This window comes from Rhea americana, unplaced genomic scaffold, assembly GCF_003343005.1.
Source record: "Rhea americana isolate MKP2758 unplaced genomic scaffold, rheAme1 scaffold_16, whole genome shotgun sequence".
NCBI lineage: Eukaryota > Metazoa > Chordata > Aves > Rheiformes > Rheidae > Rhea > Rhea americana.
The window spans coordinates 1,329,698-1,355,791 of record NW_028185705.1 but is presented as its reverse complement, the minus strand read 5'-3'; the positions used below and the strand labels follow the sequence as shown (position 1 = coordinate 1,355,791).

At 38.4% G+C, this 26,094-nt stretch overlaps 1 protein-coding gene across 1 annotated transcript in view; it reads right to left on the bottom strand.

Moving 5' to 3' along the window:
* SUMF1 (sulfatase modifying factor 1) overlaps nt 1-26,094 on the bottom strand; it is a 38,779-nt gene that overhangs the window by 5,431 nt on the left and 7,254 nt on the right. Inside the window, exons 3-8 of the mRNA XM_085300003.1 lie at nt 25,998-26,012; nt 15,619-15,701; nt 13,256-13,378; nt 12,424-12,538; nt 11,345-11,458; nt 1,089-1,148 (exon numbers count right to left, since the gene is read on the bottom strand). Coding sequence (XP_085156129.1) covers nt 1,089-1,148; nt 11,345-11,458; nt 12,424-12,538; nt 13,256-13,378; nt 15,619-15,701; nt 25,998-26,012 — 510 coding nt within the window. The remainder of the gene's footprint in view (nt 1-1,088; nt 1,149-11,344; nt 11,459-12,423; nt 12,539-13,255; nt 13,379-15,618; nt 15,702-25,997; nt 26,013-26,094) is intronic.

Genomic DNA, 26,094 nt, shown 5'->3' with positions numbered 1-26,094 from the left:
ACAGAGGACTATCAATAGCATTTGCACTGAAGTACATCAGAGTAACTTACAGGAGAAGCCTAGATAATAAATATCTTGGAAAAGATGGAAAAAATATTAACAATTCTTAATGTCAGGCCCCTTGGCATCAAGTTTCTGTATTTTAAGATCTAGTGATGAGTCTGGTACTGGAAATTATCTGATCATTTGGTATTTCCACATAATAATTGTTACAAATCATCACTAAACAACATACTGATGCTGTTTATATCCATTCTGTAGTCTACAAGTTGAAAAAAATGTGAAAACACAAATTTAGTAAGTATCCCCTGGAATATTCTCAAAAAAAAACAAAAAAACACCTAAGAATTATTTTCTAGGAAGGAATGGTCTAAGGCTGAATGCAGTGGGCTCTACATCATGTTCAGAACATGTTATGTGGGAAATACTGGCACTTTGTCACATCATCCAAACTGTCCTGCCAAAAGAGGATACATCAAGTATACATTTAGATCTAGCTTCGTAAGTTTTAGGTTTAAAAGTCTGCACTGAGTTAAAATTTGCACCAAACATCTATGCTATTTCCCAGGTCTGTGTGTCAAACAAGATAACATGGCACAAGGCAATCACATTTTGTGGTTTCAGCTAATAAAAGGTCAGCTATCTTCTACATAGTTTTATATTGAGCTCAAATACAACATAAAATGCATTTGGCTAGAGTTTGCTAAAAACAGTACATTGGGGAAGCTACTTTCAGTTTCCCATGCAACTGAACTATGAAAATCAGAACTAAAGAAGCTTCAGTTTTCTTGGGCAACAGTTTATAAACTTAACTCCTCATTACCCCAAGAGAACATGTGAACCTCCTTCCAGAGGGTAACTAGCAATGATTAGTACAATAAAAGAAGCATCTGGATAGCTTTTCTGCAGAGTGTTTGAACTCTTGTTAAGTCTGTATCTAATTCCTATCAAGACCTAGTTGCCAAATATTTCTTTCAGTTTAGTCTCATGACAGCAGAAATAAGTGCACACAACAGTAGAAAGCAGTAGTTGCTAACAACCCACTAGCTAAAAATCCATGAATTCTACCATAAGCCTTTTCACATTACCTTATGGCACATATAGGATCCACCCTTCTTCACTTTGTCAGTCCCTGATGAGGGCCCTTTCTGTGGATAAGAGGACACCAGTTAGTATTCCTACAAAGGACAGTTGCCAGTTACAGGGTAAAGGTATAAAGCTGTAAGAATCAGGATATKAGTAAGGAGTAGCCATGAGCAATCAAAGTACACAAACTGCTGTTTTATCTGAAACCAGAAAGATTGAAATGACAACCCTGTAAGAGACTAGCAGACTGGAGAAAATAATCGTTCTCCTTTTCCACTGCTGCAAGAATTTAATATTCTAATTGTTGCCCACCTGTCAAAAGTATGTTGTGTTTTATTTCTGTAAAGCACCTGATAATATGCTGAAACAAGCATAGTGACAAGCATGGAAGAGTAATGATCTTTCAAAACAGATAGAAGATTCTCTAGTTTCAGATTTTTCCTAATGAGAGATGAAGCATTTTCACACAGGTCAGCCTGCACATCCAGTGAAATTTGCAACTCTCATCAGTTCCACTGCTTCAGGTCTGAAAGTCACCGCCACAGAGGGGAAAATAAACACCTCTAAGCACCTTATGTTAGTGGCTTTGTAAACCTGTAAGCCTCCAAAGGAATTTGGAGAAGTCATGTTTTCCTCAGTGCAGTCATACACATACTATCTGGGGGCCAGTATAAAATGGGCTGCAACGCCCAACGTTTAGGGCTCGTTCCCCTTCCAGTCTGAAGTAATATCTGAAACACAAGTTAGTGACTGTGCTGCAGGACAGTTTATTCTGCATCATCTCCCAGTCACTGCATACTAATTCTGTCATTATGTGTGATCATGACAGCTGAAAAGGCCTGCAAAAAGCACTGCATTTATGAGCAACAATTTTGTAATTGCACATTCATTTGTAGTTTAATGCATGTGATTTGTTTGAACTACTTATGAAATTGCCCCTAGAATTGCTTTAATGAGGTTACTTCACAATTCCTTTTATATTCCAGCTCTAAAGGATGGGCCACTAGTTTAGAGGAGAAAGCTAAGGTTCCTTGCTTCTGTTGCTAGCTTTGATCCTTATTTATTATGCAAGCAAGCAATTCACATCTCTTACCTCCTTCCTTTCAGCTGTGAAATAGTTACTACTGCACTTGCCTAACGCTTGACATTAGAGGCTACTGCTGTACTTCAGATTAGTCTCCACTGTTGCTACCATTCTTACATGCTTTCTATACCCTACATCCATGAGAAACTGCTTTTAAGGAGCCAGAAGGATATGCATCCTATAAAAGCTATGAAAAACATCAAGAAAAACAACTGCTATTGATTATGTAGCTGGCAAGCCAAGCCTAAAAATCTCTAGCACCATTAAGAATCCTTTCAGCAAAGTTGTAAGAAGTCTGATGTATGATGTAAGCCAGTTTTTAAAGGCTAGAAAAAAAGAGGAATTCATTGCTACAGATTATATAAATAATGTGAAGTAGTAACATAAGAAAATTCTTACTGTACAAACTCCTCCATTGAAAAAGAAAGTCTGCTAATTATTTTATTTCCTCCTGTCCAGCAGTTAGCCATGCATCCTGGAAGTATCTGAAGGGTGCAGCACTTCCTGCAAAGCCTTAAGCCCAGGTCTTAAGCAATAAGACCAGAGTTACTGACGAAAAACTTCCATAGACTAAACCACAGAAAACAAGACAGTAGAGTTTAAGAGAAACACTTACATAATTTTGAAATGATTCAATTTTGAGAGAAAAAAACATATTTCAAAACAAAGCAATTTCAATATAAAAAACAGAACTTTTATCTCAAAGTACTGAAGAGAAGATTTCTGATTATGTTTCAACATCTTCAAATATTCACACATTTTGAATACTTTGTCTAGTCCTACAAGGTTATGAACATAGAAACCATAAAGTTTTCTTCCTACAGAGTCCAGTTGGAATATAGAAAGAAAAGAGTATTAGAAAAAAATAAACTTCTGTAATATCTCCTGAATCTATGAATTTACCTTTAAGAAAGTAGATTACTAAAGAGGGAAAAAGCAGAAACCTAAGACACTAGCACTTGAGCTTTTCTTCAGCAACCACTGCCTTGATCAGTTCAGTTCCACCTSGGTTATCAGAGATAACATTCTAAAAGAATTAGCACAAGAATGGGCAGTGCTGAATGTAAGTCAAGGGGACCTTTTGAAATTGAACTGAAAGTTACTGACTGCATCCACCAAGACCGACTGCTCTAAGCATTTCCATATTGAAACTTTACCAGTTTCCCATGCATTGCAAAAGCTTAGAGGAGATATGCTAGAACCCACAGACTGGGCCTACTACTGCACCTAATATCCTACAATTATTCAAGGAAAAACACCCCCACATTCGGTGTGCATCAGTTTCCTAACCTGGGTGCACCTAACTGGATCCACTTTCTCTGTTTCCAAGGTCTCTGGAAAGCAATTCCAGAAGACTTGCATGAAAATAAATGCACTGAGCCCTGCTCTCAGATAAGACACTAACAAGCACAACCAATTCAAACAGCCCGTTAATCTCATTTTAAGAGAAGCCAACAAAAAAACCAGCTAATCATAAGAAAACTAACCTAAAAAAAAAAAAGCTACACGAGAACAGGACAAACAATGGAATTTTTGAGCAGGATTTCTCATTAGAAGTTGTAAGTACAGAACAGCAGCCTCTGCTACTATCTCAGAAATAACTCTTCAAAGAGAGGAGCATACTAATCTAGATGAAAATTTGTTGTCAAGCCACAGGACTATATTATGTTTCCAGCAATTATAAAGGCTAACACATACTGAAGCAGAATGTAAACAAGAGAAAATGGTAATTGCATAAGCTCTTTTTATTAATTACAAATATCTTCTGGCAGACAAGAATTGAGCATCAGAGGTTATCAGGTAACAAAGAACAAGTTAAACTGAAGCAGGATTACAGAAGTGAAATGCTTTACCTGCTTGAACTGCACAAGTTTTAACAGAAAATTCTTTCAAATCACTGAAGACAAGGAGTTTATTATAGAACAACTGATGGAGTTCTCCAAAAGCAGAAAAATCACTAGACATTAATTGGAGAAATATCCACTCCATGTTTGATGATTTTATATGGCCTACATAGAATATTCTTGCTCTTGGTGTTTTCTTGTCTTACTCTGCAAAAGGTAAAAGGAAGTTGAGATAACCTGATTTCACTGTAGTTGTATCCAACTCCTTATACGTGTACAAGATCAAACCCACAAGCAACTATGCAAGAGACCAGTCAGACTGGTAAGTCCTTTCTCAGCTCATAATGACCACACTCAAATTAGTATTTCTAAACACATGCTTTGTGTGTGTGCCAATTGGAAGGTTAAAATAGTCCTTGAGGTTAGAGCACAGTGAATTCTATTCTCTATCCTAATGTGAAAATTCAGCTTACAAAAGCTCTCAGTCTCATTTGAAATCTATTGTGGAGTTAAAATTAGAACTGCAATATTGAACATAGCAGGCAGTGATTATTCTTTCATCCAATATGCAGCTCAGCTTCTCTATAAAAGGCACCACATATCACCAAGCTCTCTAATAAAGTCATGTGGGCTGCTCTGAAAGTAACCAGAACTAAGCAAAAAAAGACAGACTGATGAAGATGCCCATAACTATTTACATTGTTTTGTACTTTCATATCATGGGTTTGTCTATCATAAGACACTGAAATATTGCATCTCCCTTCTCTAATGGTTTTCTTTTGCATCCCGTGCAAGCCTGTCGTTCAGTGCTGGATAGAAGAGGCAGAAAACTGCTCATCAGAAGTCCCTCAGCAACTCACCAGCAGCATAACAGCCAAGGGACAGTACTTGCATTCCTTTATGTCAGGAGCCCCTTACCATGGCTCTGCGTGAAGCCTCTCAGTAAGTTCACAGCTCAGCTCCACCACTGTAATAAGACTCGGGGAAAGCAGTTCTTCCCTGTATCATCTCCGGTCTTGTTTTTCCATTGTCTTTTCTCTACTCCAGTCCTTCTGAAGAAAGCTCAAACACATGATGTGCAGGAAGGAACTACCTGGACTCTGTATTTTCTTAACATACGAAGTAGAACACTTGTCCAGGTAGATAGAAGGGTGCTCATCTCATTTGTCTACTTGTAGGGTGAACCCTCTCTCCTGTCCAACATCAAGCCCTGTTCCCAGCTCAAAATAGAGATAAAGGAAGAAGCCAAGTCCCTAAACCCCCTCAGCAGCCTTCTGTACATATAATTATGTCTGCATTTATGTAGATTAATTATATGTAGGTATAATTACTGTCTTATGTAGATATAAAAGATGAGGCACTGAGTCTACATTAAGACTAGATGCACCGTATTTCTCTAATATTCTCTCTCTCAAAAAAAAAAAAAAAAAAAAAAAAAAAAAAAACCACCACACCTATCCTGAGACAGCCTGGAGGAGGTGGTGCATGTATGTTTTGGGGTACATTGGGTCACTTTAACTTGGAAAGTTGGTAAGAGTGTATTTACCAGTTTTAGCCAAATGGAGAAATTGCTCTCCTGCAACTCAGAGTGATACTGTGACCTGCCCTGAGTCAGCATTCCCCTTCTCCGCTTCCAAAAACTAGGAAGGCCAGCCTCCCTGAGCTGAAACACAAAGAAAGAGACTTTGACAAGCATCACCATTTTCTAAGACTTTGATTAAAAGGGCAAAGAGCTTGTCCAAGACCTTGTAAAATGCTGTATAGCACTGAAAGCCTTTTTTTGCAGAATAGTCACACCTCAAACTATTCCTTTTCCTTACACAGGTTTGGCACTTCATGGTTTGTTACTAAGAGGCAAAACATCAGGGTTCCAACATTTTGAAGCTCACAATTAACTGTCTTCCTTAGAAATGCACAAACATGCATAGAAGTTTCATTATATACAAACTAGAGTAGTATCTCTCAAGAAACCGAAGTCTCTTAAGAGCCAGATGTCCCTTACAAGCAATGCCCTGTTCCCAACACCATGTATTTAAAGTTCCAAAAATCACTTTCTGACTGGAGCCCTCTTCTCTGGGTAGTCCTCCTCTTACCTACATCGCTTACTTAAGCTTTCTTTCATTTTACAAAGAGCCTCAGCAGTCCTCACACCTCTAACAGATAGAGAAATGTAAACTCATTCCTGTCTGATCACTAGCTGACTAGAGTGTACCAGAAGAACTTCACTGCTTTGTCTTCCCCAGAGCTCCCAGAATCTAGGTATGGCTTCCAGAACAGGCAAGGATCCCCCCACCCCAAGTCAATAGCTTTTCTATAATACACTCACTTAAAATACCTGGTAAGGCAAGAACCTTATCTAATTTTGGTCAGATAGAATGATACAGCCTAATATTGCTTATTCCTTACAATAAAAATTAAAAAAGAGAGAAATCAAGCCTTTCATATTAGTAATGCTCATGATTGTATCTTCCTTACAGATAATGGAAACTTATTTTGATTGTGCTTGCCCATAATAAAAGCAAATCAGAGCAGGGCAATTACTGGTCACATTTGATTAAAACAAGCAAATCTTTGTTCCACCAAACAATATTGTTTTATGCCATTATCTTATGAACTGCACCATCTGGTACTAAAATGGAAGTACATTTGCTGTCTGAAGCTAAAGAGCTAGGGCTGTCCAGACTTTGATCCCAGATTTACAGATCTGAATTCACTGTGTATTAGTGAGTTAATTTTGTAGTATAGTATTACAACGGGTATATTCTGGTCTGGGTTCATAATCACAGCTACAACCACCTACTGATCTTTATAAATAAAATTATTCTTTATAGAATTATTAAAATACATAGAAGCTTTTTGCAAAAGGAAAGACAAAAAAGTGGTTTTCTGCAGCTGCATCATAACTTTCTGCAGTCAGCTGCACTGCCACTGTGTTGAGCTAAATCAGTTCTCATACACAGAACTGCTGAGACAAATTACCACAGTTAAAATGGCCCCACAAAGGGACGTTGTTTTAAACAATCTCACGTACACATGCAGCCACTATCTGCTAAATAGTTATTTATATTACAAAAAAAAATCTGATACTTCTCAGTTCTACACTTGTGTACAAAATAACATCTGCAAAATGTATCAGAGAAACTTCTTTTGCAAGTTTGTCTTAACTGTGATTTTTTTTTTCACTCATGAGAAAAATTAGCATAGAATCACTTATTTCTGGCAGTAGCAGTGCTTTTGCTTCTCACCTGTAGTGGATACTGCAGAAGCTGAAGGATCAGCTCTACATTTAAGTGGTATTTATACTTCTCTCTGAACAGAGTTCGACCGCACGCACAAAACCCTAACACCTCAATTGCATGATTAAGACATGCTGCAGGACTGTCTCTGTACAGCTAAGGGTGCTGMTTCTATCCAACTCTGAGATGTCTTTGAGTGCAAGCAGAATTTCATAAGACAGCAAGATAGCCAGGCTCTTGATTTCCTGTCCCTCAAGCAAAAAATCCTTTAGGGAGGAACACCCAGAATGCACAACTGTAAACTCGATGTCAGGAAAACATGCGTTACACAATGCAGCTGTGGTGAGTACACTTTGACACCATAAATCTAAAGGCACAACAGAAAGTTCTGCTTAGAAAGGCTTATAGTGGCTCGTAAACATACAGAATATTTGACAGGAACTATGCTGAAAGGTGAGGGGAAGCTGGAAGAACAGGTCACAACTGAGACAGACACTACCTATCACTTGAAATACAGAAGCCTTAGAAATAATTTATTTCCATATATAAAACAGATTTTTCCATAGATAAGTAGGTTATATTTGGCTTACTCTAGTTTCTACTCTGGATTCTCAATGCATGAGATTGCTATTGGAGTATCCTAAGCCACTAGATGAATGTTACTGTTTTTTTTTTTTTCCAGGAGATTAGTAATCTATTAAATCACATGAAATGGAAGGCCCATTCATTGTGTTTCCATTGATAAATAAGGATAACTTCATCTTTGGACATTCTCTATATGCAGACTGTTACTTAAAACTCCACTAAATACAGTTTTCTTAGCTTCACTACTTACATATACAGCTCCTATCCCTGGCAAAGAAGAAAAACTTTCTTCATTTTAAGAGCACAGTTTAAGTCTAGAGTAAACAACTTGCAAAATCTTCCCTGTGTTCCAGAGTTTTTTTTATTTTTATTCGTGGTAATTATTTCTGAATGCAAGCCTGATCAATTAAAGAGAACAGGAATCTGTGCGCAGTATTCCATACAGTCCTTATAACCAATTCACTGTACACCCTGAAATCCTTCCAGTACCAGAAAGCTTCTTTGAAGTTTGGAAGTGTTGAACTAAAAATGTTAGAGACTTCCACTGAGCTCTGACCCTCTAGAAGAACTCCTAGTCTTTTAGGCAGAAAGCTTACATCCTATATATAGGTTATGTTGATTTGTACTCCGGAGAGATTTGAGAGATTGGATTCTGATAGATATAGTGCTAATCATTTTTAATGTCTCAGAAGATAATGCAGCCTCGCTATTTTCGGAGAGCTTTTTCACATTATGAGATTCAGCTTCCTTATCCATTTAATCAAAAGAACTCTTTGGAATTCACTTTAAAGTGTTCCGCCTCACACACTGAATTCTCACAATTTATATCCAAAAACTAAGAGCTTCATTGTTAATACCTCATTGTTAAAGCCTTTCTGAAGTATTTGGGAAATTTTGAATTTAAAAGGCTAAGCAAACTAACAGCTACTTAAATAGAGAGTAAAATTCATTTTTTAAGCAAAAGAAGGTGAAGCTAACTAGCACTAATGGGAGGAACCAGACTAGTTGAAAGCTACACTTTGGGTGAAGACTGCTGGAGATTCTTTCCAGGACCACCACAGAAACTTCCACATAACTTGTTAAACAACTTGTAAGGATGACCTACAAAAGCAAGTAATTTTACACCAAATAAAAGCTACAAGGCCTTTCCAAAGCTGACACAGATCCTTTACAACACATCTGTAAAAAGAACACTACATGTTACCATGTGTTAACCTACAGAGGTAAAACCACCACTAGGACATATATAGGTGCTACACATATAGGTGCTACACAAAAGTCAAATTCCAACTTCATATAAATTTCCAAGTTCTTTATATACACAGTTAAAACTGCTTTTTCCTCACAGATTTAGCCTAGTTACTCTATTTTTGTTCACCTATGTTATCACTTCCATCTAGGCACCTTCTCTGCCCTGACAGGTGACAGTACATTGAAGTTTAGCTTGAGTTATCTAAAGCAGAAAGAAGGAACTGACAAAACCTGAAGTAGCTGTCAGACTAGACAACAGATGAGTAACAGACATCTGCAATATGCTATAAACTGCCAGCCTGTGTTCCTTCCCATGGACACAGATGCTGTTTATTTCTGAGAGAAGTTGTATGTGCATGTGTCTGTTGGGGTGGGTCCTCTTCTCCATGAAGGCATCACATGCAGATCATTTTGCTTCAGTAGCAAGAGCGGTAAAGCACAAGCTTCCCTGGTATAAATTCTTACTCACTCTCCTCCTCAACCCATCAGGCTGCAATCGAGTGTTTTTACTCTTCTATTTTGACATGGGTAAGTTGCTAGTTCTACTTTTCTTCACCTTCATCCAAATTTACATTCTGCTAACTATTCAAGATATCACCTTTAGAAATTTTGCTCTTTAAACAGGCCTTATCTCCATTCATAAGGTACAAAAGACATTGGTCCTTAGTGGCATAAAGCAGGAAACTGAATGGAAGAAGAGTTAGAAGACTGGAAAAGTTCCTTTCCTAAAGAAAGTTTGCAAACAGGGAAAAAAAAATCTGAAGAAGCGTTTTGAATGCTCTAGGTGTATATGTAGATATCAGCTGTATACAGTAGCCATGAATCAGTGTTAGATACATAAATATGCACCTATCTCACCAAGATGCACACAATTCATGCAATACAGCATTCCAGTATTGTCAATTCACAGAAACTGTCAGGAAACTTTCGTTACTGTGAAATACTCAAATTGCATCATATGAATTGTGTGGAGTGTCAGAGATAGTAAGCTGAGGTATACCACAGGGTCCCATAGAAAAAGGGTCTTTAGCCATTGCTAGAGCACTAACACTAACACTGACTAGCAACATAAAAACTAGAGAATACTCCAACTTACCTTAAATCAAGCAAGAAAAAAGCCACAATTCCTTCCAACAGTATATATTCAATGCACTATCAGACACACAACAGAACACACAAGACATCCTGTTGTATCTTACTGGGATGCAACTAACTTGTGATCAGCTAATGTGGTTACGTGTTTGGATGCTTCCAAATCATTTGGATGTTTCCATCAGTGTGATGGAACTACTAGTACAGATCTAGTGAAATCAAGACCCCAAGATGAATCTAGTTTCCCTTGCTGGCAACATTCTCCTGAAAGAGCAGCAGAATATCAAGCTTTGCAATGTACCAAACAGCAAGAGAAGAAAATAAAAATTACAAATTCCTCACGCTCCTTGCAACTGCAGATTTCCGAGAAAGGACTACAGTTACGTCAGGCATCCAAGCAAAGACAGATAAGAGAGCACAGCACAGGGATACTCAAATCCTGCAGCAAACAGATAGCTCTTGCCTCAGGAGGTTCAACTGGTTCTCTCATTACAGAAAAATGTTTCTGAACAGAACAAGCTATGTAAAAGTGACACAGTTCCTTTCTCAGATTTAGTCATCCTGGATAAATGAGAAAGAAGGAGATGTAATATTAGAACTTGAATCTACTGAGAGATACTGCATGAGCAATCTCATATACACAGCTTATCCAGCTGGGCCTCCTTCTCTAGCTGCTAGACACTAGACCCACACCACAAAAAAAATAGAAAGGACAGGCTTGGATTAACCTCTCAAGGGCTGGTAAGCAAGTTCTCCCCATAAGATCCAGCTTTATTTCATGCTGAGTTTTAAAATAGCTAGTAGAAGCCATAAAGCTAATTGATGGTGGGTTGTTCTCTACTAGGGAAAAATAAAAAAGGCAAGCTTAACAAAATAGTTCTGGTTTATTTAATCTCATTCCAGTTTGGAAGTATTAACTCCTAAATAGTTGTTGAGACCACTCAAAAAACAAACAAATCCACCCATCCCCTCCATTGTACTTACTACAGCAATACAATTCCACTGTTGATGACTTGCAGGTGCAATACATCCTGACTCATGAGAGCACAGCCTATCCCCCAAAAAACTCAGAGAGGAGCAAAGAGCAGTAGGGTTCTAAACAGCAATCAGACCACAGTCATAAAGAGCAAGTCCCACACTTCATCTAATGTCAACAAAATACTTACAGGATTGTGAGCCTCGTCTGTTGAATGATGAACAGCCCACCAGTCAGACGTCCATTCCCAAGCATTTCCTATAATGTTGTACAAGCCATATCCATTTGGAGGAAATGCAGTGACCTATATAGGGTACAGAGACTAAGTACCAGTTCCACTCCAAATAAAACAAGGTTTTATCCTCAAGAGCAATCTGCTGAAGCTGCACTGATCTTTATCAGAAGAGATACCTTCATATCTCAAGAAACAAAACCAGTATCTGTGAAACTAAGACCTAGACATACTCTATTTAAAGAGAACTGAATGAACTGTCATTCTCCATGTTCTCAGCACCATGTTTCCACTATTACACATAGTATCTTCTCACAGGCATTGCAAATTGATCCTCTAAAGAGAGGGGCATCGTCTGATTAACAAACGTTAACTGCAGAGAGTCTTAATGATTTTCTAAATTTCATACCCATTCTTACAACTTCCAGATTCCCCTACATCGCATCCCCCCCCCACAAACAAAAGCGAGTCATTAAATCACGCATATAGACTTCTCTGCTGATGAAACTCTTTAGACATTTAATAATAATTCATTAGCATCCTTGATTATCTTTAAGATTTTACTGCCTTTCTGCATACTCAGCCACCTCAGTCTTCCAAAAAGCTGTTTCACTTTTATAAACTATTGTACAGGTTTTATGGCTTGGGAACAACTACCCAAAGTTAAAATAAAAAAAAAATAAAAATGAAAAAAAATAAAAAAAAGCCATGCCAAAAGTGGAAGCAGAAAGTATTTCAGCATCTGACTCGGAACTTGAGGGCAGGGAGGGAAAAAGGAGGTAGTAAGGAAAAGAGGTCAGGAAGAGAAATTAAAAGTTAAAATGAAAGTAATCTTTACTTTTCAATTAGCTTAAAAAAAAAAATCCCCTGCTAATACCTAAGCCTGCAGTGAAACATACTGTAGTTTGAACATCTAAAGGTGAAACAAGAATACAGTAATAGATAACACCCATAGTCCACTGTGTTGAGCACAGACCTCAATTTTAGGAAGGCTAAGTTAGTTTCCACACTATTAATCCACTTTCAGGCACACTTACAGGTGCAGTTCCTCTGTATCCATCCTCTGCAGTGTTATTAGTTGGGAACACTCCCTGCCAGATATTGACATAATGCTGACCTTTGGGCTGAAGCTTGTTGCCCCATGGGAAAAGCCTGTTGAAAAACATACAGGAGAATGATTGTCAAACATTGTCTCTAAAAGAAACCGTAAAACAAGCTTCATAAAGACTACTTACTCTGGGGAACAGTATGTATAGATTATTGGTACAGTTGGAATACAGACCACGTATATCCAGCAGGCTTTAACAGAGAGTGGGGATTCAACAAAACAATTTCTATATAGAGGAAGGAAAGGCAGGGAAAAGTCTACATTGTTAGCCCTGCCTAGTGCAGTACATAATCAAGGATGCAGTAAGGAGACTTCATAAAACTGCTAATCAACCTTGTCTTCCCCTTCCCTTCCAGTCACATAACAGGTACAAGCAGTGACTCTGCAGGTGCTGCCCAGTAATGAGTTATTTACTCTTTAACCTCTTCTGCAGCTCCCTCAGCCCTGGCACTAGCCCCTGTGCCACATCTCTCATCTACAATAGCAGCAGTTCTGCATCTTTGCACCTTGTCACACCTCCTCCCCCCTCATCTTCTGTGTTCTCTTCCCATTACAAAGTTTAGATTATGATCTGCCACTTATGTATTTAGGGAAATACACTACTTACCCAAAGAAATCTGTTCAGAATAAGTCTGAATTCTATTTACACATACCACGCGAGAAAAAGCATGGAGGGCAATAACCTCCCCCCCCCCAAATCTTTCCTATCTAGTAAATACCATTTTTAAGCATTTAATCAGGCAGATATTCTTGACAGGTACCTATTCTCAAGGCCCCCTCGACAACTATATTCCCACTCAGCCTCAGTTGGTAATCGTTTTCCTGCCCATGTGCAAAAAGCCAGAGCATCATTCCACGAAACATGAAGAACTGGGTGATCCATTCTGGGAAAAAGTAAAAGAAAAGGAACAAAATCAGCAGCAAACCCAGGCAACTCTACAGCACAAGCACTTTATGAAAACCTTAAAATAGGCCACAAAGGACTGTGAGGAAGTTTCACAGCCTTGTTGTATCAATTACAATTGGACAAGGTACCAGGTAAGACAGCAAACCTCTAGCAGAAATTTAAATAAATGGTGGATGAGGAAAGCAGCTATCAGAGAATGGAAAATAAGAAAGAGTTCAGTTTGTCTTGCTATGCTTTTATGTACATCTCTCTACAGTAACCAGAGAGGTGTTTCTAGCTTGTGCTTTCCTGTGTTCTCACCTCAGGAACCTGCTGAGCCCAAGCACCAGTGAAGAACTACTGATCCACTGGTTTCTCTGAAGACATAGGTGTTCCAAACCCCAAAGGAATGGCCAAAAGTCCTTTAGAACTACAGCATTAGTACTTGCTTCCAGGCTATTTTTTACAGTATGTTAACAGGAAACCAAGATTCTTGACTGAAGAATTTTGGTGGTAATTTAATGCTGAACAGGGTTGCTCTCAGCTTCCCTGTGCACTCCTCCTTTTGCTGCAGATCCTTTAAAGTTACTGGCTGTCATTTTAATTGTTAGTTTTGCAGGGAAAAAAAAAAAAAAGGAAAGAGTGCTTACTTGTAGCATCACTATTTTCAATTCAGGAAATAGTGAACAGTAAAAATTTAACAAGAAAACATACATTTTTTGTGTGCTTTAAGCAGTTCACAGTTTGAACAAAGGCTCCTATCTTTCCTTTGGTTTAGTTCCCAAACTTGCTCTTAGAGTCTCGGCCTTTTTCCAGAAAGAGGCTGAAAGCATGTCTAGTCATTCTTGGCAAGAGACTTCTCGCCAGCTCTAACAGAATGAGATACTCCAAGAGCTAGGAGTTTTGGCCCAAAATAAAGATGCAGATTTTCTATTTACTTGTCTCTCCTGCCTCATCTAACAAACCAGCCTATGCCTCTTGGTTCACTAGACTCTTTCCACACAGTGAGTTCACTCGCAGTTGTACTAGGCTAGGTTTGCACACTTCCACAACACAAGAGTTACATGGCAGGTTTCYAACTCTTATCTAACTGTGACCTAAATTTTTCCACCTCCCCTTACAACACTTCCTGATATCACCTCTATTTTTACCTCAGATAGTTCTTTCATTGCCCTTGCAGAATAGACAACGGACTTGTAACTAAGCAGTTTAGCTATCAGATGATGTTACTCTAACGTAGCCTTGTCCTTAGGGGACTCAAAAACATGCCAACATCTAGCCTAGATCTAGGCTAGAGTCTAACTTTATTTCTAGCAACAGTGTTGAAACTTTAACTAGCTGATTAAACGGTTAGTATCAACTTCATTGTCATCTGTCTAGTGATAGAAACAAGTTAAAACATAAGAGGTCTCAAACAAGCACAATCACATCCAAGTATGCAAGTAATAATACAGTAATCTACAACAACAGCTTTCCACATGTGCAGCCAAGGGTTAGTTCTGCAGCATCTACAAATAGTACCTGAGAAAAAGTGAAGCCTTCTGATTTTAGGGGCATTAAATTAATCTCAATTCTGAACCAGAATAGATTGTACAAAGATGTGGGGCACCAGGTTTCAAAGTTGACCACAGTAAGGCATAGCACTAACTCACCTGCAGGCTGTTAGGGTAAAGTTTAAGGCATTCAGCTTCCTAATAACAAAGCCAGCACTGATCTTCCATGATAAGGCATCTACAAAGTCAGAAAATACTACAACACACACACTCTTTAATGTTCTGCTACCAGACAGATAGTCCTCCAAATTCCAGATAGTAAAAGCTATTGTGGGTAGACTCCCAGACTATGCAAGCAACTAGTGTTCAATCTTCCCCTCCAAAACTAAATCTGCAATGAATGCTCTACAGTTACTAAATCTCAAAGAATCTTCCATTCTCTTCATGTTCGTGTATTAGTAGTGAAGCAAACACTGAGGCACATTTCAAAACAGTCTCTTCCCCTTCACTGGTAGATTCTTATAAATCTGTCTGAAATACCAGTATGGCAAATATTGGCCATACAACCATCAAATATTGTATGTAACTCACTGGAAGAAGTGAAAATGGTCACAGAAGAAGAAAAAGCAACAAACATCACCAGTCAAAAAAACCCACTCCTTTCACCTCCATTCCTGATGCAAATTTGCAGGTGTATTTACATTAAGCATTGCATATTAAAACTGAATGGCTATTTATGGCTTACCTCTTTAAGATATTTGAGTCAGGACCTTCAGGGTGTTTCCAATTGGCTCCCTTCACAGGCAACCACCAGGGAGCAGCTGCAACCTGAAAACAGACAAGAAAGGCCAGGAAAGGTGGTCATTTAAATGCCTCCTTGAAGACCATCCTGAAGAACAACCATATGACAAATTAACACAGCTTAAACTCACAGCTCAAGCCTCTGCCTGCAGCTGACTGACCTATTACTTGCCAAATCACCTCTGACCAGCCAAGATGGCCATTTGCTCCATATTACAATATTGCTGGCCAGGGAAGGGCCAAAGGTAYGCAGTAGCACAAGAAAAAAAAAATACCGAAAAAAAAAGGGGGGCAAGAGAAAAGCCAAGTCCTGAGCCTACTTTTCTGAAGTACTGATCTTGTCTGTATGCCTCCTCTCTCCTTCTAGATTTTGCAGGTGAGGACAAAACAAGCCACTGTTCATCCTCTTCAAAGACTGCCTTCAGCACATTACTTGAGGTTGACTAGAACTCTCCTCTCAGAAATTTAGGTATAATTCCTGACCTCTGGAAGTACACAGATGGTATCAGTTGAAAAAGGTCACCTGAAGCATTACAGCTTTATTTGAACCTTCTACAACTTTATGCCAGTCAAATCAGCTAGAAGGTCAACAATCTGTTTTGGTCTGACACATGCTGCACTGAGGATAAAGACAGTTTTCATTTAAAGAATTTTCATTTCAATTGCTCGTTTCCAAGAAACAGCCTTTTGGAATAACTAAAACAAAATCCTGGTAACACCAGCCTTTAACTAGATTCAAAACATGCACCTTGTAACACACTGTTTCCTCGTTAATTAGCTCAGTAAGTACTTCCTATCAGCTTCCAGAAGGTGGAGACAGAAGAGCCACAGAAGTCTAGTGGAGCCTTTTTTCAGTTGGTTTGCTGGGTAACGTCAAGCTTGCAAACAAAATAAGGTATAATAATGCTGTCATGAAATATTTTTCTAACCAGAAGTCTCAATATGTGCCTTCCAGAAATAATACTTTGGCATTGCAAAATAAGTTTGAGGATTTCTTCTATTACACTTACTTCCAAGCTGAAAAGGTCACTGCACAACACATAACTATTCTATCCTGATTTGCACTCACTTTGAAACACCTGTCTTAATAATGCATCCTTTAAGAAAATTGAGGCAGAAGGAAAAAACTTAGATCAACTATCGGTAGCATTTTCTCCAGTAGCTTAAGTGCTCACTTCCAAAATACTCTTGTCAGGGATATTTTCTCTAATGAATAAAAATTAAAAGTAAGGCCTCAATGCTCTAGGAGTTAAACTGCCAGATAGTTAACAGTGGACTTAGGAGACCAGATTCCATTCTAATAGTGGCATGTAGAACAACCTTCAGCAACATCTGTTCCTCAGCTTTCCCTATTCATATTAAGAGATGGTAAAAGGAACAAGTGATACAGCAATTTTTGTTCATCCTACTTCAGCTACATCAACTTTGTAATGTGTTATACACGCAGGTAGGAATTGTGCCAAGATGGTGCTATCCTCTAACTTGCCTAATCATTCACAGGAAGGTCCAAACGTAGAATCAATGAAAGGTCATGCCCAGGAGACAGAACATCAGTCTGACCCAGCACTTTCAATTGCATCCTTCAACAAGGAAAGGAAATGTAATTTTGTATTTCACACACGCATAATTATCTCCATAAATCATCAAGAAAAACTTGGGTCCAAACATCATCTCAGATCCTTCACTTAACTGTTTCAGCAGCGAAATGAACTGAATTGCCTATGAAATAGGAGTGCTGCTAATATACAAAGACACACTATCTTATTTTTAATGTATTTGCCTAATCTATATAGCTTCCATAAGTTTTTCACTCTTCTCCCATCATCACATCCAGATTTTGCCCAGGCATACCTAAAAGCACACTATAAATCAATAGCAGATCCWGATCAAAGTGGTAGAGCTGTTGGCTCCTAGCCATGAGTCCAGCCGAAGAGCCCAGAGCTCTTTGAGAGTGCTGGAATCCCTGAACGTACTGCGGCAATCCTGGGACTGCTCCGGCAACAAGCCATCCACACACTGCCTCCTCCCGAATGAGTGAGCAGAAGACATTTGTGTTCAGTGCAGGAGAAAAAGATGCTCTCAGCACTGTTACTGAGCACTCAAACTCAAATATTGGACTTCTGTTCAGAGAGCTACCCAGCTCAACTCATGACACTAACCAGTAAGCTTCAGAATGACCAAGCTGATAAATAGATACTACAGTTAACAGGCTTAAAACTAGTTGGATTTAATCAGTTCCTTATATGTTTGAGCTTTAGTCTTTAATCTATACCCAATAGGGAAGAAATCCAAAGCAAAATTTGAAAACTCTAAGGAAAATAAGATAGCCACAGTATTGTTACTAAAGGTTCTCCAAGAACCTGAAAAGTCAATACTAAGATTTCATTCCGGTAGTTACTAAGCACATCACACCTCTGTCAATTAAAAAAAACAAAAATAAAACAAAAAAAAAAAAAGAAAAACTTGCAAGAGACTGCTAAGACTTATACTTCAGAAGACTAATTTTGGAAAACTTTTTTATTATGCTTGCTCCCTGAAAAGAAGAAAAAAAAACAGATGCTTTCAATCAGAATGGTTTATTTTAAACTAAGAAAAATACGGTCTCTCCACATGAGAGCACTGTGTGCGCATGTCTTCTGTTTCTGGCTCTGATGAACTGAACACCAAATGGCTGCCAGTCTTTGCAGAACATCCAGATCTTTAGAGAAGTTATACATGTAGTACTAGGACAAGATAACAGTGACAGACTATGCATAGCCTTCAATAATTCATTGCAATTTCCAAAGGAAAAAAAAAAGTCACATACCTGAAATTTATGGTCCTTTCAAAAACTTCTCATAAGTCTTTAAAGCTTTTAATTGCTCTAAATCTAATTAGCAGAAGAGCTAATTACACACAGATATTACAACATCATATTTAACACAGCAAAGCCTTCCCTTGCCACTAATGAGCTTAGTTACTTTCATAATGCTGAGCTTTCCCATACTTCATTCCTAAACATGTGTTCTGCAGACTGGCAGGAGATTTATTTTGTGAAAATAGCAGTATACATTGCTGAACATTTTATCTTGAAGGGGACACTGAGTTAAAAGACACTGTTTCATTTTGATTAACTCCTTATAATATAGCTTCATCACTTGTAACAGAATTGGTCAAACAGATAACAGCTCTGCAAACGTTACATAATTGCCTTGATACATAAAGGAATGTACTTCTATGAGCAAATGACACTTCAGAGGTAGAAAAGCTCTGTGCTTGTTTTGGTCTGATCCAGCTGCAAACTTGGATTATCCAGCTCTCTGCTCCAGGATTAAATTTTAAGAACTCACTGTTCTGCTTATGTATGCTCTTAGTACTGTGAAGAAAGGAGAACATGATACGATAATCCTGTAAAGATTTATTAACAGTTGACTCCAGCCTACAAGTTTTCTACCCAAATGAAGCAATTTGCAGAACTGAAGCCTGCCCTCCCACTAGCAGCTTGTATAAAACTGAAGGTTTTAAGCATTCAATCTTCTCTTCAATTTAGGCTGGAATATCCTTACTTCAATTACCCCATTAACTGTACTGGTGATTTCAGAATTTTTAAACAACTTACCAATTGTCTTGAAGAAAATTCCTTCCTAAAAACACATAAGTATTATCTCTGGGGAACAAACCTAGAGGTCTGGAGGCCCTCATTRGTAGGATGTGGCTTCTGTACACAATACTGTTTTCAGGTCAGGTTTTACTTGAAGTAAGGCAGGTGCATGTAAATCAGTCAATTTTTGTTGCTCATAGCCATATCCAACACACTGGACAGTTGATTAACTACTGATGCAGGAGGCAGCCAGGCTGTAGCACATTTTTAGTATGGTAGGGTGTTAAAAACAAACGGAACTCCCCCAAAACCTTGTACAACAAACAAGCCGCAAATATTTTCCTCCTTCAGAAACTATGAAGGAATCGCATTGGGTTGGACCCTGGTTAAAGTGCTTCTTTATCACTTTCCTACATTGTATTACTGCATCTTCCCAACACACCCCAAAATCTAGTCTTCCCTTGCACTAAGGTTCATTTCAGAGATCTGTCTGCCACCTGCAGCTCCCAAGCGTGCATCATTGCAGCACCTGCTTCCCTCTGCAGCGCAGGAACCTCCCCCCATCACTGCACCTCTGCCTGGTGAGCTGCACGGCCACCTTCAGAGGCGACCTGCGGGCACCGGCAGAGCAAGCTGGTATTTGAGGATACAATTCAGCAACCTTTAATAGCAGCAAGCAGCAGCTATTCAGGGCTGCTGTGTTAGCACAGCCCAGCTCTCAGAGCTAATGCTTACCAACACAGCATGTTGGCTGCTTGCTATCACCATCTTCTCTTGAAGTCCTGCTCTGGGTCAGAGAGCCAGAGACTCGTAGAGGGCAGAGACAGAGCTTTGCATTCAGAAAAATACAGAATACATCACAGCAGCAGCTAGTTTTAAACAAGCCTGATTCACACAGTGGTCCAACTTAATTTCAAAGCTATTTTCCAAATCCTTGCCTTAGATTTGTCTTCCACGCCTTAGACTGATGCACACTCCCTGTTCACCTTGGGCAGTCTCCTCCAGATCTGCTTTTCCTTTCTATAAGCCTGCTGAAAATGGCACTAACATGACCTATTTCTATGCAGTGCATCATCTCTATAGCAACAGTCCTGTGTTTAAGTTGAAACAACTGTAACTGAGTCAGGGAGATATTACAACATAAATAATGTGAAAATGAATACTGGTTCAAGATAAGGAAGAGATCTTCTCTAGCCATTATCAAGGTTGTCATAGTAGCCGCATAAGGGGGCCATAATCTACATATGCAGATAATTCATAATATTTCATACTTTTCACAATTGTATTTGTACTTGTAAAATATTCTGCAGAGCACAAACCTTCTATAATTACTGAACTGAAACATAGTTGTCATAGTTGTCAAAATCTCCAAATTAGTAATTAAGTACACTGTAACAGCTAAAAAAAAAAAAGTAGTCAGTTGAAGTATTTTTCCAGAACATAACTCCAACACTTGACATTGCCAGCTTTTGCAATGCTAATGCAAATCTCACGCTATTTGCTGTGTAAGTTAAAAGTCCCAGCTCCTAAAAAACTCCAGTTACAGAGGAACCTCTTTGCATACTTCCTTCTTACAAAGGTTTCTCACCATCCTCACTAGCTCAGAAATGAGGGCAATAAGGAGTTTTGCTTAATATTAAATAATGATACTATTTACCTTCAGTTAATCATATAGAAATTGAAATATCACAAAAAGGAAAGGTAGCAGATTTATAGAATAGGAATAAATATATTTTAAGTCAGAGAGAGGAGTTCAGATTTAAACAAAAACTGAAACTTTACTTTTATAAAGGGACCTTTTCTTCCACATAAGGAAAGGTTATTGAATCCCAATCAAATAGAATAATACTTCACAACTTAGTCAATCCTCCAAGAAAAATAATCAAAAACATTTGATGCTGAAATCCAGTAAGATTCATTACGTGCAAGTCTTGGAATCCAAAGAAACTTATTTTGAGGAACTGGTATTCCTGTTGAGTTTCATCTCTAGAGGTCTATTATTCACCCAGCATCTAAATCTGCACTCAAACTAGTCATTTTTTCCAAAAGTCATATGAATATGAGCTTCAAGAAAATAAGGCATGTACGGACATGTGTATATACAGCCTGAGATGCAAGTAATACTCCACTTAAACGTTTTGCTTTATATTGTTAATAGGGACTAGCATTACTAATAACTCCCAATGAGCGATGCTTCCTGCACATCTTGTGCTATTCCCAGTAACAGGAGTTCAGCATAAGAGGATAGAGATTAAGCATCCGTCAACTCCATCCTTCTCAAAGCTTTTGTAACCTAACTCTTATCAGCACCTCCTATATCTGAAGCACTGGAGTTTGCAAGAATTGGGCTCACCCATCTCTCCATTTGATTTCAGTTTCTTCTCTGAAAATCACCTGAAAAAGCAAGAGCCAAGAGCAGTGGAAGTAAAATTGACCCTTAAAATACCAGTAGGTGTACTGGTCAACTTCTGCTTATCCAACGTACATACGTTGGTATGTTAACAGCATCAGACAAACTATACAATAACCTGCCTGTTCTCTCTGCCTCAAGATGCAGATAAGCAAGTTATTGTTGTATGCTGTCAGAATGCAGCCTGCACAGTAACAGTTGCAAATGCTAGGACTGCTATCCTACTCATAAACATTGCTTGTTTCAACATTAATTTGCCCTTCTGTCTCATTCCACCCTGAACACTCCTTTGAAACATATCTCCACTGTTCATTACAATGGGACTCTGACCTTTGATAATAAACACCAGTTTAACAATAATTTGCTCCAGTTTGTCAGTGAACCGACTCCACTGAATTTTCAGATCAAAAATAAAAAGCCTCCTACGAAGAAAGTGTACAGATTTCAGATTTGCATGCTTTTTGTACAGATTTGCATGCTTTTTAATTCTTTATCTCTTCATTGTAAGAAATCTGTCAATATATTTCCAGTCCAGTAGCAAAAAAAAGAAAAAAAAGAAAAACAGCTACAGCATTTATCTTCCACAAGCCAAAAATAAGAATTCTCCCACTACTCTGCAGTGAACACATTTGACTTATGCTGTATTTCTTTCTCAGAACAAGTGCTATCCTGTTAATTTTTTTCATATTAGCTGCCCAACAAGCAAAAACTCTTGCAGGTATTTGTAACAGCTCTCAAATCGCCTCTTTGGCAAGTATGCCTCAGTACCTTCTCATTTCACAGACAATTCCCATGCTTTTTGCCTTGGGATACGTTCAAAAAATACCATACAAGTAGAAAAATAGCACTGGGCATGTACTTCCTTGCTCTACTTCCTCCTTAACTCAAGAGGGGAGTGAGCGGGAAAACAGTCTCATCGCAAAATAAGACATGGAAGATCTCTAAATTTTGATTTTTTTCCCTTTTCCCCAAAGTTGCCCCTAAAAAGAGAAGGAAAGAAAGTTCTCTAACCATCAGGCTATTGGCTATTCTAGGCTGTGTTTTATCTGTGATGTCTAAACCAAGGCCAAGTTTCCAAGAAATGCCATAACTTAACAGCTGTAATAGGTGCAGTGATTAGTACTTCATTTTAATCCACAAGTCTGAGAACTGATCTTATTTATGAATCTATCAAAGTTGGTAAGTTCACACAAAAGGCTTTGGTTTTAAAGGACTTCCTACCCTCCTCCTAGAAAATTCTGATGTATTTGAAAAAGTCCCTGCCAATTCTACTAGCACTCACATCTGTTACAGTGCTAATTTTCACTCTACCATGCTACCATAGCAAAACTCTGAGGCCAAAGCTGAAACTTCAGTTCCTAGACAGCCAGAACAATTAGGTTATTGGTGGCTACACCCCTTTTTACTGCTTCCTTCCAGAAGAGGATTAGGTCAAACCTACATTCCTGTAGTAGTGGATATGTAGGACACCACCTAACCTTCAGGAAATTCACACCCAAAGCTCCAACAATTATTCTATGTGCTAAGTGGGGTCTCTCCTGTATTAACTTTTACCAGCCCCACCTCTGTTTTGTCTAATTTGGCAGTCTGCTTCCTCTCAGGGCCTTTGATAAAATTTGTCCAGTTTAGGAACTGGAGAAGTCAAAGTGGCCAAATACAGCAATCCCATAGACATCCCTCACCATTTCTAGTTGTTGTTAAACATCACTGGGTTAAACGTCTTCATTTCCATCCTTCCCCAATTTTTTCACTATATATGAAACATTGCTACTGCAATATGCTTCTTTGCTAATCTTCCGCTATATTTCACACCTACATTTAGTAGCACTGTTCAACTGGAGAAGTCTCCTCAAAACATACCTGAGCCACTACAGCAAAGTCATATCTGTAAGAATCTGTATTCTTCCATCAGAAGTGGCCAATACAGTAATTTCTCCAAACACTTTGGTGGAGGAGTTTTCAGTACTAGAAACACACTGATGATATCCTATTATGCTTTTCATGGTGATAATAACAATTCAAGAAGATATACACCATAAGTTAAAGTACTAGTTGACTAGGGTATATAGAATATATCGACACATAAGCATTAAAGTCTTAATGATTGGCAGTAGAGAAGATTAAAATCTGTTGATGTAAGCCAATTTCATGTTATTTATACCTTTTCCRTTTACATGTGAACAGTCACACTGCAGTAGCCAAGTTTTAAAATACATTCACATTTTCTTGTAATTGAACAGCATTAGATTCCTTTCATTATTCTTCTCCAGCAGATGCTAGTGAAGTTTAAACATTTAGACTTCCAGTCAACGTAACAAGTTAGGCTACTAGCCTTATACATAAAAAACCACTCGCCCCCCCCCACACAACTTGCAGATCTCCAAGAAGAGTTTGCTTTTGCAGAACCCTAAAAGTCCTTGCCCCGTAATTTGAAAGCCATTGCATTTTAGCAGTTATTTCTTGCAAGTTATTTATAGCAACTTGTTTCTCGTATACACCATCTATAGGCAACACTAATGCACATCTGCTTTTTTCAATTAGCACCCTTCAAGATTGCCTACATAATTAGGTTGCCTGAGCATCAGTCTGACCACACTATATGTTAGTGCTACATCCACATGCTTGATGCTTCTCTTTTTCTCAAATGAAAAATGCTTTCCAGCTGTAATCCACAAGTTGCACTGTCACAGAAAGGAACACTCAGAAAATCCAAAGTCTGTACAGCACTCATTATTTATAATCTCTTACAGAAAGTGCTTCCCACAACAATGAAAAGACATAGTTGAAAGGCAAAAGGATATTCAGATAAGGCAGTAAACTGCCTCTTCAGACATTAGAGAGTTCTCTTTCCAGTTCTATAACCACGCTGTGCTCTGCAATATTTTCCTTCCAAACAGCAGTTCCCTGCTTAAAGTTGGATTTCACGGTATGTAGCTGGTGAGGGGGCAGGCAGACAGGAGGAGGAAGAAAAGCAGCTTCTAGTTTCTTCAAAATATTACAATATTTTAGAATATGTTTGTCTACAGCACCAGCATAAAGTTAAGCTATGCCAAACTACAAGAAAAGCAGTCTCCACGGCATCTAAAGTGGCTAGAACAGTATTTTTTCCATGCCTACTCTGATGTTCTGCGTGCCTGTAACATATAAAATGACATAGCAATAAATACTGAAAAACATCACAGAAGGATAGTCTCCTGAAGTTTACTCTAAACAAATGCAGAAGATCTTTGTAAAGAAACTGCTAAAGAGACCATTTTGTGTTCCATGCCAGCTCTCTGGGAGAATTCTTATTCTGTTAGCATTACAGCTTCTATTTGAAAGTTTGGGTGGCACGCTCAGGAAAGCATCTCCCAATAATCTGTATTTGATTAGACAAATAGCTGAGACTGAACTTACACTAGCATTCTTATTTTAGGTTTTAATTAGGGAGCCTGGCTTAGGGATTTCTGCACCACAGAACTAAGGGAGGAAAAAGTTTTCCTGTAATACTGACAGCTGAATCTGTCATGAAGATATGATGATCCCAGCTATATTTATTTTACCTTCAGCATCATTTATGCTGGTACTTGATAAGTTGCATAGTCTTTTCATAGCTCACAGTACACAAGAGAGTCCTGAATTAAAAAAAAAAAAAAAAGTAACAAACTTTTAGGGTAACATTTTTTTCTTTGCAGTAATAAACCAAAGTTCACTTTTTTGCCGTAGCCATATATAGCCTAAATTCACACAGATTAGAGGTTTCAAAAAGCTCTATCAATCTCTGTCCACTTAAGAAAAGTTTTATGGACTTCCCCTTCCAGTATCATCTATATAGAACTATGACTATTTACTATTCCAGGTTACCATACCATGCACTTGTGATAGGCAAGCAGGAATTGTTGTGCTTTTCTCAGGGTACACATCTATTTAGGTCAGACTGAACTATTGTCAAAAGATACAGTTTCAGTCCTGCTACTAGTTTATCGTTGCATTGTGTATGCCCTGCTTCCCCGTTATCCATCAAGCAGTTCAAGTACAAGCCAAATGAGCTTTGCTAATCCAAAAGAAAATTCACTGACCAAGCAACTAAGAAAATCCCAGCCACAGCAAGCATAGCTTGAAGCCACCCTCGCCCTCCCAACTCAAATCGCCATATTGTGTACATAAGAGTACTTCATTTCTAATGCCTTTCTAAAAGCATGGACAATAGATACAGAAATGCAGCATGTTTATAGAATTAGAGAATATTTCAGGTTTTAAGGGACCTTCGGAGGTCATCCAGTCCAAACTTCTGCTCAAAGCTCTGGATAAATTGATCCAGATGACAAAATATTTTCCCAGGCATTTTACTTACCATCAGGACTTGTAAAGGTTAAGTGACCTGTAAAGGTTAAGGAGGTAAGTGAGGTCTTCAGAAAGGTTTGGCAATACATTCACAACAACAACAACAA